We start from the raw sequence: 16,025 nt of genomic DNA, 5'->3' as shown, positions 1-16,025 counted from the left end.
ATATGCTGCAAAGGAAGTGTAAAGTCGTCTGATACATAACCTGTGATTAAACATAATATTGAAAACATAAATGTGATTATGATAGAGATGTGAAAACATAAATGTGATTATGATAGAGATGTGAAAACATAAATGTGATTATGATAGAGATGTGAAAACATAAATGCAATTATAAGTGGATGATGGATGTTGGACTATATTATATCATGTGCTATTCAATATTTTCTTTAAAGTTTAAACAGAGTCATAAAAAAATATGACCTTAGTAGAAGTATATACACAGATCTTCTGAATACTGTATAATTCTTGTGCTTCTTCTGCCCAATTTTTCCACTTAACAAATATTTCAATTTACTTCTAAGTTTGAGGTTATTTTGGATAACAATATACCAAAAAAGAGAAGATCACTCAGAGGTGGAGGAGGTCTTCTTATAAAATGGCCCCTATGAAAATTGTATGGTGGACTGATCTGCATGAGTGGGTAGTCTTCCAAAAAATATGGAGGGAGATTCATCAAAACCTGTCCAGAGAAAAAGTTGCTGAGTTGCCAATTAGATTGTTTCTTTCATTTTTGAAAAGGCCTCTGAAAAATGAAAGAAGCGATCTGAAGAAGCGAACTTCAGATTTGATAAATCTCTCCCATGGTGTTTTGGAGAGGTGTTACTGGATAATATTAATCTAGGCCCTCATACACTTTAGAGAAAAGGCGAAAATGTAATGTGTATAACGGCCTCCTTGAATTTTCATGCCCAATCCTTGAGTTTTCCCTAGAAATAAGCCCCTGCCAGAGGTCTATGACAGCAACTTTATCTTCCTCTCCATGAAAACACATGCACTCTCTGCTGATTCCAGCATGGAAGTGTATGGGAAACAGAAAAACAGCTGTGGGCTGACAGCTATTAAAGGAAATCTGTCATCAGAATCACCCGCACTAAACCTGTTACACAGGCTTGTAGTGCGGGTGATCCTGATTAAAACGCTTCTTACCTGGTTAAAAATGGTTCAGCTGTTCTTCAGATATCTTTATTTTTAGTTTTCTGTTGTTCCCTGGCTTGGGACTCAGTGGGAGGAGTTATCATCTCGGACTCGGCTACACGTCATTCTAGCTGGGCGGAGCGGCCGCCCGGCTCATGAATATTCATGAACTTATCCTCGTAATCTAACTCCTTTTTCTAGGTCTGGTGGGGAGGGACGCTCATGCGCCGCGTTCCGTACACCCGGAAGCGGCGTTCTCCCCCCGGCTTTTCACTCATGCCCGTCGTCTTACTTGTATTGGGCCGCAGCTCGAGTGAAGCCGGGTGGAGAACACCGCTTCCGGGTGTACGGAACGCGGCGCATGCGCGGCCCTCCCCACCAGACCTAGAAAAAGGAGTTAGACTACGAGGATAAGTTCATGAATATTCATGAGCCGGGCGGCCGCTGAACCATTTTTAACCAGGTAAGAAGCGTTTTAATCAGGATCACCCGCACTACAAGCCTGTGTAACAGGTTTAGTGCGGGTGATTCTGATGACAGATTTCCTTTAAAGTTATTGGATACCTTAAACCTGTGAACTTAGGGCACTGTTAATGTGTGTGCAAAGGTGTAAAAATGTTGGTCGACATGCTCAAGTAGAACAAATGTTATACTACCTGAATTCTTACAATTACATATCAATTTACTTACTCAAACTTCCTGAATTTACCAGAAGAGCAATATTTTAACGCACATAGCAACAACAATACTTATCTGGATGCAGGCTGAAGGGCCGGAATGAGTGTGTACATCCCATGTCTTATATTTACCAACTGCATTTTTAGATACAAAGCACTTGTTGTGTCTGATAAATCACCTTTTCCCAGTAATGGATTCAGAAATGATTCCAGATAAGTGTGTGTGCTGCATCACTACTGTTATGTAACCACACAATCCTAACAAAGCCTGACATTTCCTATGCATGTGATATTTATATGATACCCCAGCTACATGTTTTGGTTTGCTTGGAAATAACATTAGGTCCTGTGGTGTAAAGCTGAGCGCTGAAGAAAACCATTGTGTATTGAGGAATCTCATGCAATAGTGAAGCTGAAGATTTATTGTTCCAACAAAAAAGCAGTTTATAACTTCATAACTAAAAGCTCTTTTGGTGGAATTTATGAAGAGCCCCTGGGTCTCAGACATTTCAGCTCCAATTAAACCGAGAGCTGATTTTCTACAGAGGATGCTGTGAATGAAAGAAAAGTGGTTTACCATATGAAAAGACTTAACAGTTCTCTTTGGGTGTTGTGCACAGAGCACATAGTTTCTGCATCTCTGCATATTTTCATGTCTTGTGAAAGCTGGCATATTTTCATGTAAATGTTCCTCTAATTTGCTTGATCCCATCCATTACAGTATATATTCTATTCTTTTATCTTAGACCTACCCAATCATGCCATATTGTAATGGAAAATATAAATGATCTCTTAATCCTTACTTATTATAACAATGTCATCATTTCCCCCAAGTACATAGCATTTCTTTCTGACAAGCTGAGTAGCTACAGTAGCTACAAATATGGAAGAAGCTACTACTTTCTTGATAAAACCATCAATCATAAGTCAATTTTCTCCATTAATTTTTAAATGTATTCATGTTTTTTAATGGTGACTGTCTGTTGTTAAAGGGGTACTCAGGTGAAAACCTTTTTTTCTTTTAAATCAACTGGTGCCAGAAAGTTAAACAGATTTGTAAATTACTTCTATTAAAAAATCTTAATCCTTCCTGTACTTATTAGCTGCTGAATACTACAGAGGAAATTCTTTTCTTTTTGGAATTCTCTCTGATGACATCACGAGCACAGTGCTCTTTGATGACGTCATAATAATAATAATAATAATAATAACTCTTTATTTATTGTTGTCCTTAGTGGGATTTGAACCCAAGGCCCCAGCACTGCAAGGCAGCAGTGCTAACCACTGAGCCCCCATGCTGCCCTTAGCATACATCTGCTATGCACAGTTGCTAAAATGGACAGAGATGTCAGCAGAGAGCACTGTGCTCACAATGTCATCAGTGTTCCAAAAAGAAATGCATTTCCTCTGTAGCATTCAGCAGCTAATAAGTACTGGAAGGATTAAGATTTTTTAATAGAAGTAATTTACAAATATATAAGGGAGAAAAGGGGTACCAAATGCCTCTAGACTAATACCATAAATGGTACATGATGATATAAATTTCAGAATAAATAAAGTCGGACTGTGCTTCACTTTAAATGATGTACAAAATTTTATATAAAATAATTACAAATGAGACATAAAATAAAATATAAATAATATAAATCAAATACATAAATATCTCCTTCCACAGGGCCCTTGTGGGGAGGTAATAGTATTATAATAAAATTGATATTTTAAAATCCGCATGTATGGTTTATTCTTCCGCTACTCCAATTTTGTGCAAACCGGCATAATTCACTTTTTATAAAGTGCACTCCGTAATCGTAAAGTTTGAAACAGTTCATAAAATGGTATAGTTACCAACTCCCATAGATGATGTGATTTTTTGGCTTTACGTCCGAGAGATAGATGGCAAGTGCTGTGGAGGCTGTGTCCAGCGCTGGCATGCGCTTGCGGTGACGGGCCCGGTTGCCACAGGCCGAAGAGAAGTCACCGGTCACGGAGTAACTCCACAGCACTTGCCATCTATCTCTCGGACGTCCAGCCAAAAAATCACATCATCTATGGGAGTTGGTAACTATACCATTTTATGAACTGTTTCAAACTTTACGATTACGGAGTGCACTTTATAAAAAGTGAATTATGCCGGTTTGCACAAAATTGGAGTAGCGGAAGAATATACCATACATGCGGATTTTAAAATATCCATTTTATTATAATACTATTACCTCCCCACAAGGGCCCTGTGGAAGGAGATATTTATGTATTTGATTTATATTATTTATATTTTATTTTATGTCTCATTTGTAATTATTTTATATTAAATTTTGTACATCATTTAAAGTGAAGCACAGTCACACTTTATTTTTTCTGTAATGTATATCATCATGTACCATTTATGGTATTAGTCTAGAGGCATTTGGTACCCCTTTTCTCCCTTATATATTATTTTATATTGGTATTTTTTGGTCTAAATACTTTCCATATAGCCTCGACTAATTTATTTTGTGAGCTTCACATACCCCAATTTTTTCTATTTTTGATATAATTTACAAATATGTTTAACTTTCTGGCACCAGTTGATTTAAAAGAAAAAAGGTTTTCCCCGGAGTACCCCTTTAAGGGAAATCTGTCTCTAGCTGCAGAGAGACTTGGGGGAAAACACAAGAAGTGGGGGTGGGGCTTAGACAATTTACAAGACAGAGTATTGATATTGCGAATTCAAGGGGAGCCTGTCTGTCTCCCTACATAGGGTCCATGGCTTCTCTCTTATCTCTGACCACCCATAAAGTTCTGGTCTCACTCCCTGAAATAAAGAAAATGAGAAGTAGCTGAGCTATGGAGGGAACTCCCAGGGGCTCTTTAAAGGGGTTATCCTGCAAATGAAACATATCCTCTATTCACAGGATAGTGGGAAAGTGTCTGACTGCGGGGGATCTGACCGCTGACCGCTGGAACCGATGTCCCGCTGAGTGGAGTGGGCTGTCACTCCCGAGACTGGTTTGTCCCAGAAAGTGTTAAATCCAAATAACCCATAGGGTATTCCCCGGGTTATTAAACAAATTACTCAAATTCCCATTCAGGTTTGTGCCCTACTGGGACTAATTTCCCAAGCTCGGGAACCCTCTTAGTTAAAATATAACTTTTATTTTGTTATTTACATTAAAATCCAAACTTGGTGAGATAACAAAACAATAATGTGGATTAAAACCACAGTCATTTGGTCAGTCTAGGGTTAATTATTTTTCATTCCCCTTACATTCATATAGGCGCTGGAAAAAGATTCCTAGCCCGGATATCTATTTAATACTTTTGGAATTATCCATTCACATCCAGCACTGTTAGATAATTATACTGATCCAAATGCTGCTTATTTAAAATGCACTCTACCCCCCCCCCCCCCCGATTTTTCGCCGCCCGTAACCGGCTTTATCAAGGGTCAAGGTGCTAATGGCGTCCCTGTCTGTGATCCAGATTTTTATATCCTCTGTTTGTGGGTGGGCATAACCTTTCCTAATTAGTTCCACCTATCACATCATTTTAGGCATACACTTACATCACTTCCGATCCAGGGTTTAGCCCTGAATGGTTACGAGAGTTTGTCAGTTAAGTTAACCAACATTGTCCCTACCTGGGATATTACATTTTATAAGGCTGCGCATAGCATCACGTGACCTAGGTAAACAACACACGTCATGGACCTTGTGATTGATCACATGACATAAATAAACAAAGACGTTATGGGCTGATGCGCAAGCCGGCTGACGGATCACATGACCCTGCACGTCACTCGGATCATGTGACCGCACGGATGCGAATAACCCGGAAGGATTCTGGGGTTTAATAGGAAGCTATGCGCAGCCTTATAAAACATAATATCCCAGTTAGGGACAATATTGGTTGTTAACTTAACTGACAATCTCTCGTAATCATTCAGGGGTAAACCCTGGATTGTAAGTGATGTAAGTGTATGCCTAAAATGATGTGATAGGTGGAACTAATTAGGAAAGGTTATGCCCACCCACAAACAGAGGATATAAAAAGCTGGATCACAGACAGGTACGCCATTAGCACCTTGACCCTTGACAAGGCCAGTTACGGCCGGCGAAACGTCGGAGGGGGGGGGGGGGATGTTTGAGTGCATTTTAAATAAGCAGCATTTGGATCAGTATAATTATCTAACAGTGCTGGATGTGAATGGATAATTCCAAAAGTATTAAATAGAGATCTGGGCTAGGAATCTTTTTCCAACACCTATATGAATATAAGGGGGATGAAAAATAATTAACCCTTGACTGACCAAATGACTGTGGTTTTAATCCACATTATTGTTTTGTTATCTTACCAAGTTTGGATATTAATTTAAATAATGAAATAAAAGTTCTATTTTAACTAATAGGGTTCCCGAGCTTAGGAAATTAGTCCCAGTAGGGCACAAGCCTGAATGGGAATTTGAGTAATTTGTCCCAGAAAGTGGAGACCGCAGTGCTCAGAGGTTTGAGACATGCTTTGTTCTGGAGATCACGGGGGGGGGGGGGGGGGGGGGGGGGGGGCGGGTTGTGGATGGGGGGTTCTTTTGAAAGTATAGGTACACTTTAGCACTGTAGATGAGTGGTCTAGGGAAAGCATATTGACATTTGTGACAATATCACAGACAATGTCATAAGTTTATCTACACAGGGAGATTGCTGTCTTTTGCAGAGAGCATAAAAAACCGAGTACAGTACTACAGACATAAACCATCAAGCAGCAGTCATTATGCCTAGTAGAATTAAGGGCATCATAATATATGGAAAAAAAAAATGAAATGCCTTTTCAGTGATCAGCTAAGTGCCACAAGTCTGCCTCCCATTTGCCAAGTTGTCACAATACATTAATACATTATTTGCTCAAATCGCTGTAACTCATAGAGGGTATTAATATCAGGTGGGGGTTCTACCTTCATAATGTCCATAAACGGGAAAAGAACATGGAAACTGGTGCTCTTTTTTTGTTTGTTTTCATTTTTTAGTTTAATTATAGTGGTTTAGGGTCTTTGAGAAGCTGTACTACTGTATAAATCAGTGGATTAGCCTTTTTTCATTAATATATATACCTTGACACATTTTGGCACACACATATAAGTTTATATGTATTTCAATTATAGCATTTGATCTAATCTTTTAGACTGGGATTTTATGTGGTCCTATCATCAGAGCGCAGTAAAATTATAAATACTACAGAAATGACATGAACCAGCTGTGATCTGTGATGCACATAACATACAGTGAGCGGCTTTAAGTGCTATAATATTTATAATATCATATCTCTATGTCAACAAAAATTAAAGTTACAAGGCGACATTAGAAAGCATTTATCATAGTTAGGAAAGTTATTTCTGCAGATTCTTGGCAGGAAATGTGATATATACATTATCCAGGCTATTAGAAATAAAACATCACATTAATGTATATGGCATACAGTTAATTATTCTCATAGTCTAGGGTCAGAAATGGAAAATGGCACTGTGCTGACACAATAAACTTCTGTTTTTCATCAAAGCAAACGCTTTTGATTTTGTAATATGACTATGTTTCTCTTTGTAATATAATATACAGCACAGTGCACACACAAATACAATGTATAACAGCTTGACTATATACATGTGTTATGTTTTATGTAGGGGGCATTATGAGATGTAGTGCATACCAAGTTGTCATTTGGTGCATGCTGTCATCATCAGGTCACAACACTGTGATACTTTAATGTTAGGAAGTAGGAATAATAACAATGAGAAGTTAAACCGGTTTCCCTTTTCTAACTCCCAGTGGTTACAAGAAATACATTTATTTTTGGGATTCTGCCTTTCCTCTATTAACATGGCCTATGAGAGGTTTTTTTTTATCCCACGTACAAAATTACTTTATATTTTGTTAGCTTCTCCTCAGATATCCTTATAATTGGTGAACAAGTTTTCTGTATAACAACTGTTTCACCTAAAGTGTGTGATACAGTTAATGAAGATGAACTTAACAAACTATTGCTGGACAGTAGGGGGACCTTCTGTTCCATTAGTACCTGACCACAATGTTCTTTCCATCAGCTGCTGTTTTCCAGTGCTTGCTGCTGAACTCCGATTGGCATAGGAATACTTTATGGAACTTGAGTCAGGAAAATATTTTTTTAAAGGCATGAGAATTTTATTAAAATTCATGTTATATGGAAAAACATGTATTTTACATTATGACTTTAATCCTTAACTAGATTTGTTTTCCAGCAATCACTGGGACTATCACAAATATTCATTCAGTAGTGCTTGTAACTAACCAGTATACAAAGGCAACACAAGCTTGTATCAGCCTTGTCCCATTCACTTAAAGTATACGTCAACTTTAATTGAACTTTATCCTAAAATTCTCCTTGAAGTGTTACTGTCATTAATAACAACTTTTCACATGTCAATCCGACTTGTAAAAAGTTGATTGCAGTGGGTCTCAGCCCTGAGACTGGCTGTGAGCTTAAATTATTAGCTAGGGAAACGGGCGACATTGCACTCCACTCCCTGGTTGGCAGATAGATCCATCCATTATCCTGCAACTGGTTGGGAATTACTGCTCTATAGCATAACTTTATGTCATAAATTAGTGCATGGCCTGTCAATAGCACAAGTGTGGACAGGCTGTGTATGCTCAAGGAAAGGATAGTATGGGCAGAAACATCCCATTTGCTGACACATCCATCAAATTTGCTTTATCCAGGAAGTAAGAAAATCTCAGGGAGGAGCATTAATAGCAAATAACAAGGGGAAAAATATAAAAAAAAAATGCATGAGACTGACCTGGGCACATTGCTGCCAATTTAGGACAGATTACAAGGCTGCAATATACTTCACGCTACTACCAAGTGTATTGATTTATGCATTGATTTATGGATTCCCCATTAGATAAAGACATTAGAGGACATTTATCATTGTTTGCTTTGGTAAGCGAGTTCTCTAGACATTTTTTTTGCTTTGGATTTGCTTACGTGTGACATATTTATCATACTAACACAGGGAGTTGCTAAATTTGGCTCACATAAGCAAAAACCAATAAAATCACTTTGGAATTTTCTTAGCACACTTGAGCAAAAAAAAAAATGTATGTGTGTTTATTAAATTTTTTTACCACTTTTTCCCCCCTAAATGTAATAACCCATTTTTTTTTCTTTTCATTTCAGATCCTTCTATCCTGTGGGCTACTTCAGATTTGGTGGACTACGATGAACAAAGTTTTTTTGTTTAATATTAACAACATTTTGTACCGAGGGCTTGGGGAAGAGTGTTTTTTTTGGAATAAAAGTTTTTTTAAATGTGTTTTTCAAAATTTACTGTACAGGCTTAGTAGTGGAATTCGTCTTATAGACGGAGTCTATTACTAAGCCGGGGGTTAGCGTTAGCCCCAAAAACAGCTAGTGCTAACCCCCAATTATACCCCGGTACCCACTGCCACAGGGGAGCCAGGAAGAGCCGGTACCAACAGGCCCGGAGCATCAAAAATGGTGCTCCTGGGCCTAGGTGGTAGCAGGCTGGCATTATTTAGGCTGGAGAGGGCCAGTAACAATGGTCCTCGCCCACCCTGGTAACGTTAGGCTGTTGCTGTTTGGTTGGTATCTGGCTGAGAATAAAAATACAGGGAACCCTATGCACCCCACTGAGCAGCCGGGAAGCTTTCACTTTTGTTTTAGACGCGGCGTTCATCTTTGATCACCATGTCCAAAGGGTTAATAGCGCACGGCACCGCGATCGCTGCTGCGCGCTATTAGCTCCATGACCCAGCTTCAGTTACATGCTGGGACCGACCCGATATGACACGTGGTCACCGCGTGACACCGTGTTATATTGTGGGAGCCGGCCAAGGACGTAAATAGACATCCTTGGTCATTAAGGGGTTAAATAGGGATCAATTTATGTGGGCGGGCAGGGCACAAAAAATGTAGCCGACAATAATAAAAATGTAGTGTGTGTGTTTTTTCACTTTTTATTCTTTATTTTTTAGGTGGTACTACTACTCCCAGCATGGAACACACTGTTCCATGATGGGAGTAGTAGTACCTGTACTAAATGACAGATCGCCCCGGTTTCCGTTGCGATCCTCCTGCATAATGAATAGATGCGGCCGGCCGTTCTTCTATCGTCCCCTGCACTGCCGTATATATACACCTATTCATATTTCCCACAGAGAGCTGTGATTGGCCAGATGGTTCCAGCCAATCACAACTCTCTGTGGGAAATATGAATAGGTGTATATATACAGCAGTTCAGGGGACCATGGAAGAGCGGCAGTCCGCATCTATACATTATACAGGAGGATCACAGCGGGTGTCAGGAGTGACATCCACTGTGACCTTCCCTTAAGTGCAGGTTCTACAGCTCCCAACATGGAACAGAGTTTGCTCCATGATGGGAGTAGTAGAACCTGCAGTTAAGGAAAGATCACAGCGGGTATCACTCCTGACATCTGCTGTTATCGTCCTTTCTATTGCAGAGATGTGGAGCGGCTCTATACAGCGCTTGCATCTCTGCTCTGTACTCTGGCCATTGATGTGAATAGAACATCACCCATTCATATTTCCCGCTGAGAGCTGTAACATAGTAACATAGTTCATAAGGTTGAAAAAAGACCAAAGTCCATCAAGTTCAACCTATATCCCTAATGAGTCCCTACTGAGTTGATCCAGAGGAAAGCAAAAAAAAAAAAAACAAACCCTCATACTAGAGGTAAAAATTCCTTCCTGACTCCAATATGGCAGTCAGAATAAATCCCTGGATCAACGTTCTGTCCCCATAAATCTAGTATACATAACCAGCGATGTTATTACTCTCCAAAAATGCATCCAGACCCCTTTTGAACTCTTTCACAGAGTTCCCCATGACCACCTCCTCAGGCAGAGAATTCCACAATCTCACTGCTCTTACAGTAAAGAACCCCCGTCTGTGCTGGTGTAGAAACCTTCTTTCCTCTAAACTTTGAGGATGCCCCCTTGTTATAGATACAGTCCTGGGTATAAATAGATCATGGGAGAGATCTCTGTACGGTCCCCTGATATATTTATACATAGTTATTAGGTCACCCCTAAGCCTCCTTTTTTCTAAACTAAATAACCCTAATTCTGATAATCTTTCTGGGTACTGTAGTCCTCCCATTCCCCGTATTACTCTGGTTGCCCATCTTTGAACCCTCTCCAGCTCCACTATATCTTTCTTGTACACTGGTGCCCAGTACTGTACACAGTATTCTATGTGTGGTCTAACTAGTGATTTGTATCAGCGGTGATTGACTACAACCATCCGGCCAATCACCACTCTGAGCGGAAAATATGAATATGAGTGATGTTCTATTCACATCACTGACCAGATGGCCAGAGTACAGAGCAGAGATGCGAGCGCTGTATAGAGCCGCTCCTCATCTCTGCTATATTATGGACGATCGCATTGGGTGATATGTCTATTAGTACAGGTACTACTACTCCCATGATGGAACAGTGTGTTCCATGTAGGGAGTAGTAGTACTACCTGAAAAAATTTCAAAAAAGAGAGTAAAAAAAAGTGAAACACACACACTTTATTAAAAATGTATTAAAATTTAGTTATAAAAAATATAATCACTATTGCATTCTTTATTTTTTTTTTTTTTTGGTACCCAGCTAATTTTGGGTACCAAAAAAAAAAAAAAAGCCAAAGGGGCAAAAAATGCTATTTTCACACAAATGAAAAAAACGGCAGAACAAAATGGCAGAAAAAATGCCAGACGCAGGAAGTTGCACTGGCGTTTTTCAGGCGTTTTTTTCAAACCAAAAAACGCAGGACAAAAAACCAAGTAGAGACTTAGTCTTACAGCGCAACTTTCACCAATAATATGCTTGTGAAGCTTCACACACATTAGGGCTTCGCAAGCATATTCTTGGCATACTTTTATCAATATATTTGACTGCTTTATACTTTATTTTTGAATTTCCTTTCTGCCTGACCACAGTGCTCTCTGCTGACACCTCTGTCCATTTTAGGAACTGTCCAAAGTAGGAGCAAATCCCCATTAGAAAACCTATCCTACTCTGGAGAGTTCCTGACATGGACAGAGGTGTCAGCAGAGAGCACTGTGGTCAGACAGAAAGGAAATTCAAAAAGAAAAGAACTTCCTGTGGATCATACAGCAGCTGATAAGTACTGGAAGGATTAAGAATTAAGATTTTTGAATAGAAGTAATTTACAAATCTGTTTAACTTCCTGGCACCAGTTGATTTAATTTTTTTAACCTCCATATACTGAACAAGAAAAAGGATGTTACAATTAAGCTATAATCCTTTAAATCCTGCAGTATACATCTTGTGCAATATATCAAACTTTGGATTTTCTGCAGATATTATTGCAATGTGTTGAAAGTAAATTTTTGCTGTTAGTCTGTGATGCACTAGTACTTTTCTTAAGGTTGTTCATGACCAGTCATAGTTAATATATTTAATGTTGTTTCAATAAAATCTATCTTTGTAAAGGAGTTTACAAACTCATATGTTTTCCTGATGTAGCTGTAATGTGTGGACCACATGATTTGTTGGACACAAACCTGACTGACTGATTATAATGATAGACTTCTATTTTAGTGATATTTATTCCCACATTTAATCCACAGTGGTACCTACATACTGCAGCTTTCCCACACATCCCTAACAGTATCCACCATGTGTACACCTATCATTCATGCACATGCGGTGCCCTGCAGCGGTAGAGTAAAAGGGACCTAATGGTAGTGCCTGCCCATGCACAAAGGCATCAGCAAGCACTGTACCAGAGAAGGGGAGAAACAACTACATGTGTGACCACCAAAATGGCTTGTTGCTTGTGTATGTAAATAGAGGATAAATATGGAAAAGTAAATTGATCCATTATGTCTGATATTTATATAAAAAATAGTCCATTATGACTGGAAGCTTAGTTTCAGAAACCCAACACAGTCATTACATAAGTTATCAAGCTGTCTGCATCAGTATTTTTTTTAATTATGTTTGTGTGCACCTTGGCTGTGGCAAATAGCTGATCCACAGAGGTGCCTGGTGTCAGTCTGCCTCAGATCTGATATTATTCCTTGCAATTAGTTACTTAAGTTTGGAAGGGCAACAATTAATCTAGCTAAAAATATTATCCTGCAATGTTGATACAAGGGAAGGGAAAACCCATAGGGAATAATCAAGTTTTCTCTAGTTTAGGGGTAAAATTAATTCTCAGCTCCAAATATTACAATCAGAATAAGTACCTGTCAACAACCCATATATCTTGTATGTATACATTGTAATACTATTACTTTCAAACAAGATTTATCATACTCTTTCATAGAATGAACGGAGACGCTCTTGCAGAGAGCTCCTTAGTCTCATAAATTACCTGGTATTGTGCCAGGTTGCCAGTTGAATTCCCCATTAGGTCTTGATCTTACTGGTCCCTGAGTAGTTCCATTGGTTGCTGCATGAGAAACAGTAAAATAAACTTCTTGAGTTTCAGATTAGTTCCACTAATGGCTATTACCTAAGGTGGCTATAAATATAAAGATGTTGTAAATTATTAGATTGTGTAAAAGAGGGTTTTCTGATAACAAAAATGCTTCTAATAACAGACTACCTGTTACTTCATATATTTGCAGCTGCAATTTTGACACTCACTGGGTCCCAGCTCATCTATTGTACTGTAGTTTTACACGGGTGTAAAAATGAATGCTTAAAAAATAGAAGCATTAGGGGTTACACTTCTGCTTACTCCTAGCACCCCACTTTTGGCCTGATCCCATATCGCTAATGTCGCTTTCAAACCAAGGGTGGGGGTGCTTTGAAGGGTTGATGGGGAGACAGGGGTGCTGTGGGTGGTGGCCACTGTATCACAATCATCATGGACAGGTGAAAAGAGTTACTGAACAAAACAAAAGACTAAATCAAATCAATATTTGGCATGACCAGCCTCTGCCTTCTTAACAGCATTGATACTTCTAGGTACACTTGCACACAGTTTTAGAAGGAGCTTAGCAGGGAGGCTGTTCTGAACATTGGAGAACTATCACAGATTTTATGTGGATATAGGCTTGCGCAAATTCTTCGTGTAGTCCCATACAGACTGAGTGAAGAGACCAGCACTCTGTAAGGGGTCATATAATCACTTCCACGACTGTTTGTTCTTCTCTAAATTGAAAATAGTTCCTGGCTATATGTGTGGGGTCATTGTCCTGCTTTAGTATTAATGAGACACCTGATCGTATTGCATTATGGATAAGTACAGTGGGGAGAAAAAGTATTTGATACACTGCTGATTTTTCAGGTTTTCCTACTTACAAAGCATGTAGAGGTCTGTGTTTTTTTTTATCATATCTATTATTTAACTGTGAGAGACGTAATCTAAAACAAAACTCCAGAAAATCCCATTGTATGATTATTAAAAAATGTTTTTGCATTTTATTGCATGACAAGTATTCGAATCATCAGAAAAGCATAACTTAATATTCGGTACAGAAACCTTTGTTTGCAATTACAGAGATTATACATCTCCTGTAGTTCTTGACCAGGTTCGCACACATTGCAGCAGGGATTTTGGCCCACTCCTCCATACAGACCTTCTCCAGATCGGGGCTGTCGCTGTGCAATATCGACTTTCAGCTCCCTCCAAAGATTTTCTTTGAGTTCAGGTCTGGAGACTGGCTAGGCCACTCCAGAACCTTGAGATAATTTTTATAGAGCCACTGTTTAGTTTCTCTGGCTATGTGTTTCGGGTTGTTGTCAAGCTGGAAGATCCAGCCATGACCCATCTTTAATGCTCTTACTGAGGGAAGGAGGTTGTTGGCCAAGATCTCGCAATACAAGGCCCCATCCATCCTCTCCTAAATACGTGCAGTTGTCCTGTCCCCTTTGCAGAAAAGCAGCCCCAAAGAATGATGTTTTCAACTCCATGCTTCACGGTTGGGATGGTGTTCTTGGGGTTGTACTCATCCTTCTTCCTCCAAACACGGCGAGTGGAGTTTAGACCAAAAAGCTTTATTTTTGTTTCACCAGACCACATGACCTTCTACCATTCCTCCTCTGGATCATCCAGATGGTCATTGGCAAACTCAGACGGGCTTGGACATGCGCTGGCTTGAACAGGGGGACCTTGCATGTGCTGTAGGATTTTAATACATGACAGCGTAGTGTGTTACTTATGGTTTTCTTGGAGACTGTGGTCCCAGCTCTCTTCAGGTCATTGACCAGGTCCTGCTGTGTTGTTCTAGGCTGATCCCTCACCTTCTTCCTGATCATTGATGCCCCATGAGGTTAGATCTTGCATGGAGCCCCAGATCCAGGGAGATTGATCGTCATCTTGAACTTATTCCATTTTCTAATAATTGAGCCAACAGTTGTTGCCTTCTCACTAAGCTGCTTACCTATTGTCCTGGAGCCCATCACAGCCTTGTGCAGGTCTACAATTTTATTCCTGATGTCCTTACACAGCTCTCTGGTCTTGGCCATTGTGGAGAGTTTGGAGTTTGTTTGATTGAGGTTGTGGACAGGTGTCTTTTATACAGATGCAGTTAATTTAGGGAATGAGTGGAGAACAGAAGGGCTTCTTAAAGAAAAAAATAACAGGTCTTTGAGAGCCGGAATTCTTACTGGTTGGTAGGTGATCTAATACTTTTTTGTCATGCAATAAAATGCAAATTAATTATTTAAAAATTATACAATGTGATTTTCTGGATTTTTGTTTTAGATTCAGTCTTTTACAGTTGAAGAGTACCTATGATAACAATTACAGACCTCTACATGCTTTGTAAGTAGGAAAACCTGCAAAATCGGCAGTGTATCAAATACTTGTTCTCCCCACTATATCTCCTTTTATTTATCAGCATTGAGGACAACATTAATCCTGACTATATCCACAACTCCATTTGCTGAAATGCAGCCTCAAACTTGCAAGGAATGTACACCATGCTTCATTGTTGTCTTCGGTGAACAAACTGCCTTTTGCTACCACCAAATATTTAACATTTTTATTCATTAGTACAGAACACCTGCTACCATTTTCTGCACCCAAGTTTCTATGTTTTCATGTGTAGTTGAGTCATTTGGCCTTTTTTTTCACGTTGAAGGTATTATGCAAATGTTGCATTAAAGACTACTCCTAGCCAGGCTTCCCCAAACAAAAGATAGGTGTACCTGAGTTCCATTAGTTTCTGTCACTTCCAAGCTGATGGCACTGCTGGACATCTTCCAATTTCAAAAGAAAGTACATTTGATGTGTTTTTCATCTGCTGCACTAACTTCTCTTGGCCAAAATCTGTGTCAAAGGTTCTTATTGTGGCCTATTTCTTTTTGCCTCTTCAAAAGAGCTTGAAGTCTCAGTCTGCTATGAAATCTTTGCCT

The 16,025-nt window shown here is 39.3% G+C and overlaps 1 protein-coding gene across 25 annotated transcripts in view; it reads right to left on the bottom strand.

Annotated features, from left to right (window-relative positions):
* Positions 1–16,025, bottom strand: part of ABI3BP (ABI family member 3 binding protein) — a 463,829-nt gene that overhangs the window by 91,763 nt on the left and 356,041 nt on the right. For 24 of the 25 annotated variants that reach the window (XM_056556215.1, XM_056556227.1, XM_056556219.1 and 21 more), the window contains one exon: positions 13,033–13,110. The exons of the other annotated variant lie outside the window; for it this stretch is intronic. In XM_056556215.1, the coding sequence (XP_056412190.1) occupies positions 13,033–13,110 (78 nt within the window). The remainder of the gene's footprint in view (positions 1–13,032; positions 13,111–16,025) is intronic. 25 annotated transcript variants of the gene reach the window in all.

The sequence above is a fragment of the Hyla sarda genome, chromosome 2, assembly GCF_029499605.1.
Source record: "Hyla sarda isolate aHylSar1 chromosome 2, aHylSar1.hap1, whole genome shotgun sequence".
NCBI classification, from domain to species: Eukaryota; Metazoa; Chordata; class Amphibia; order Anura; family Hylidae; genus Hyla; species Hyla sarda.
Note: the sequence above shows the minus strand (reverse complement) of the source record. Positions and strands in the feature narration are given on the sequence as shown.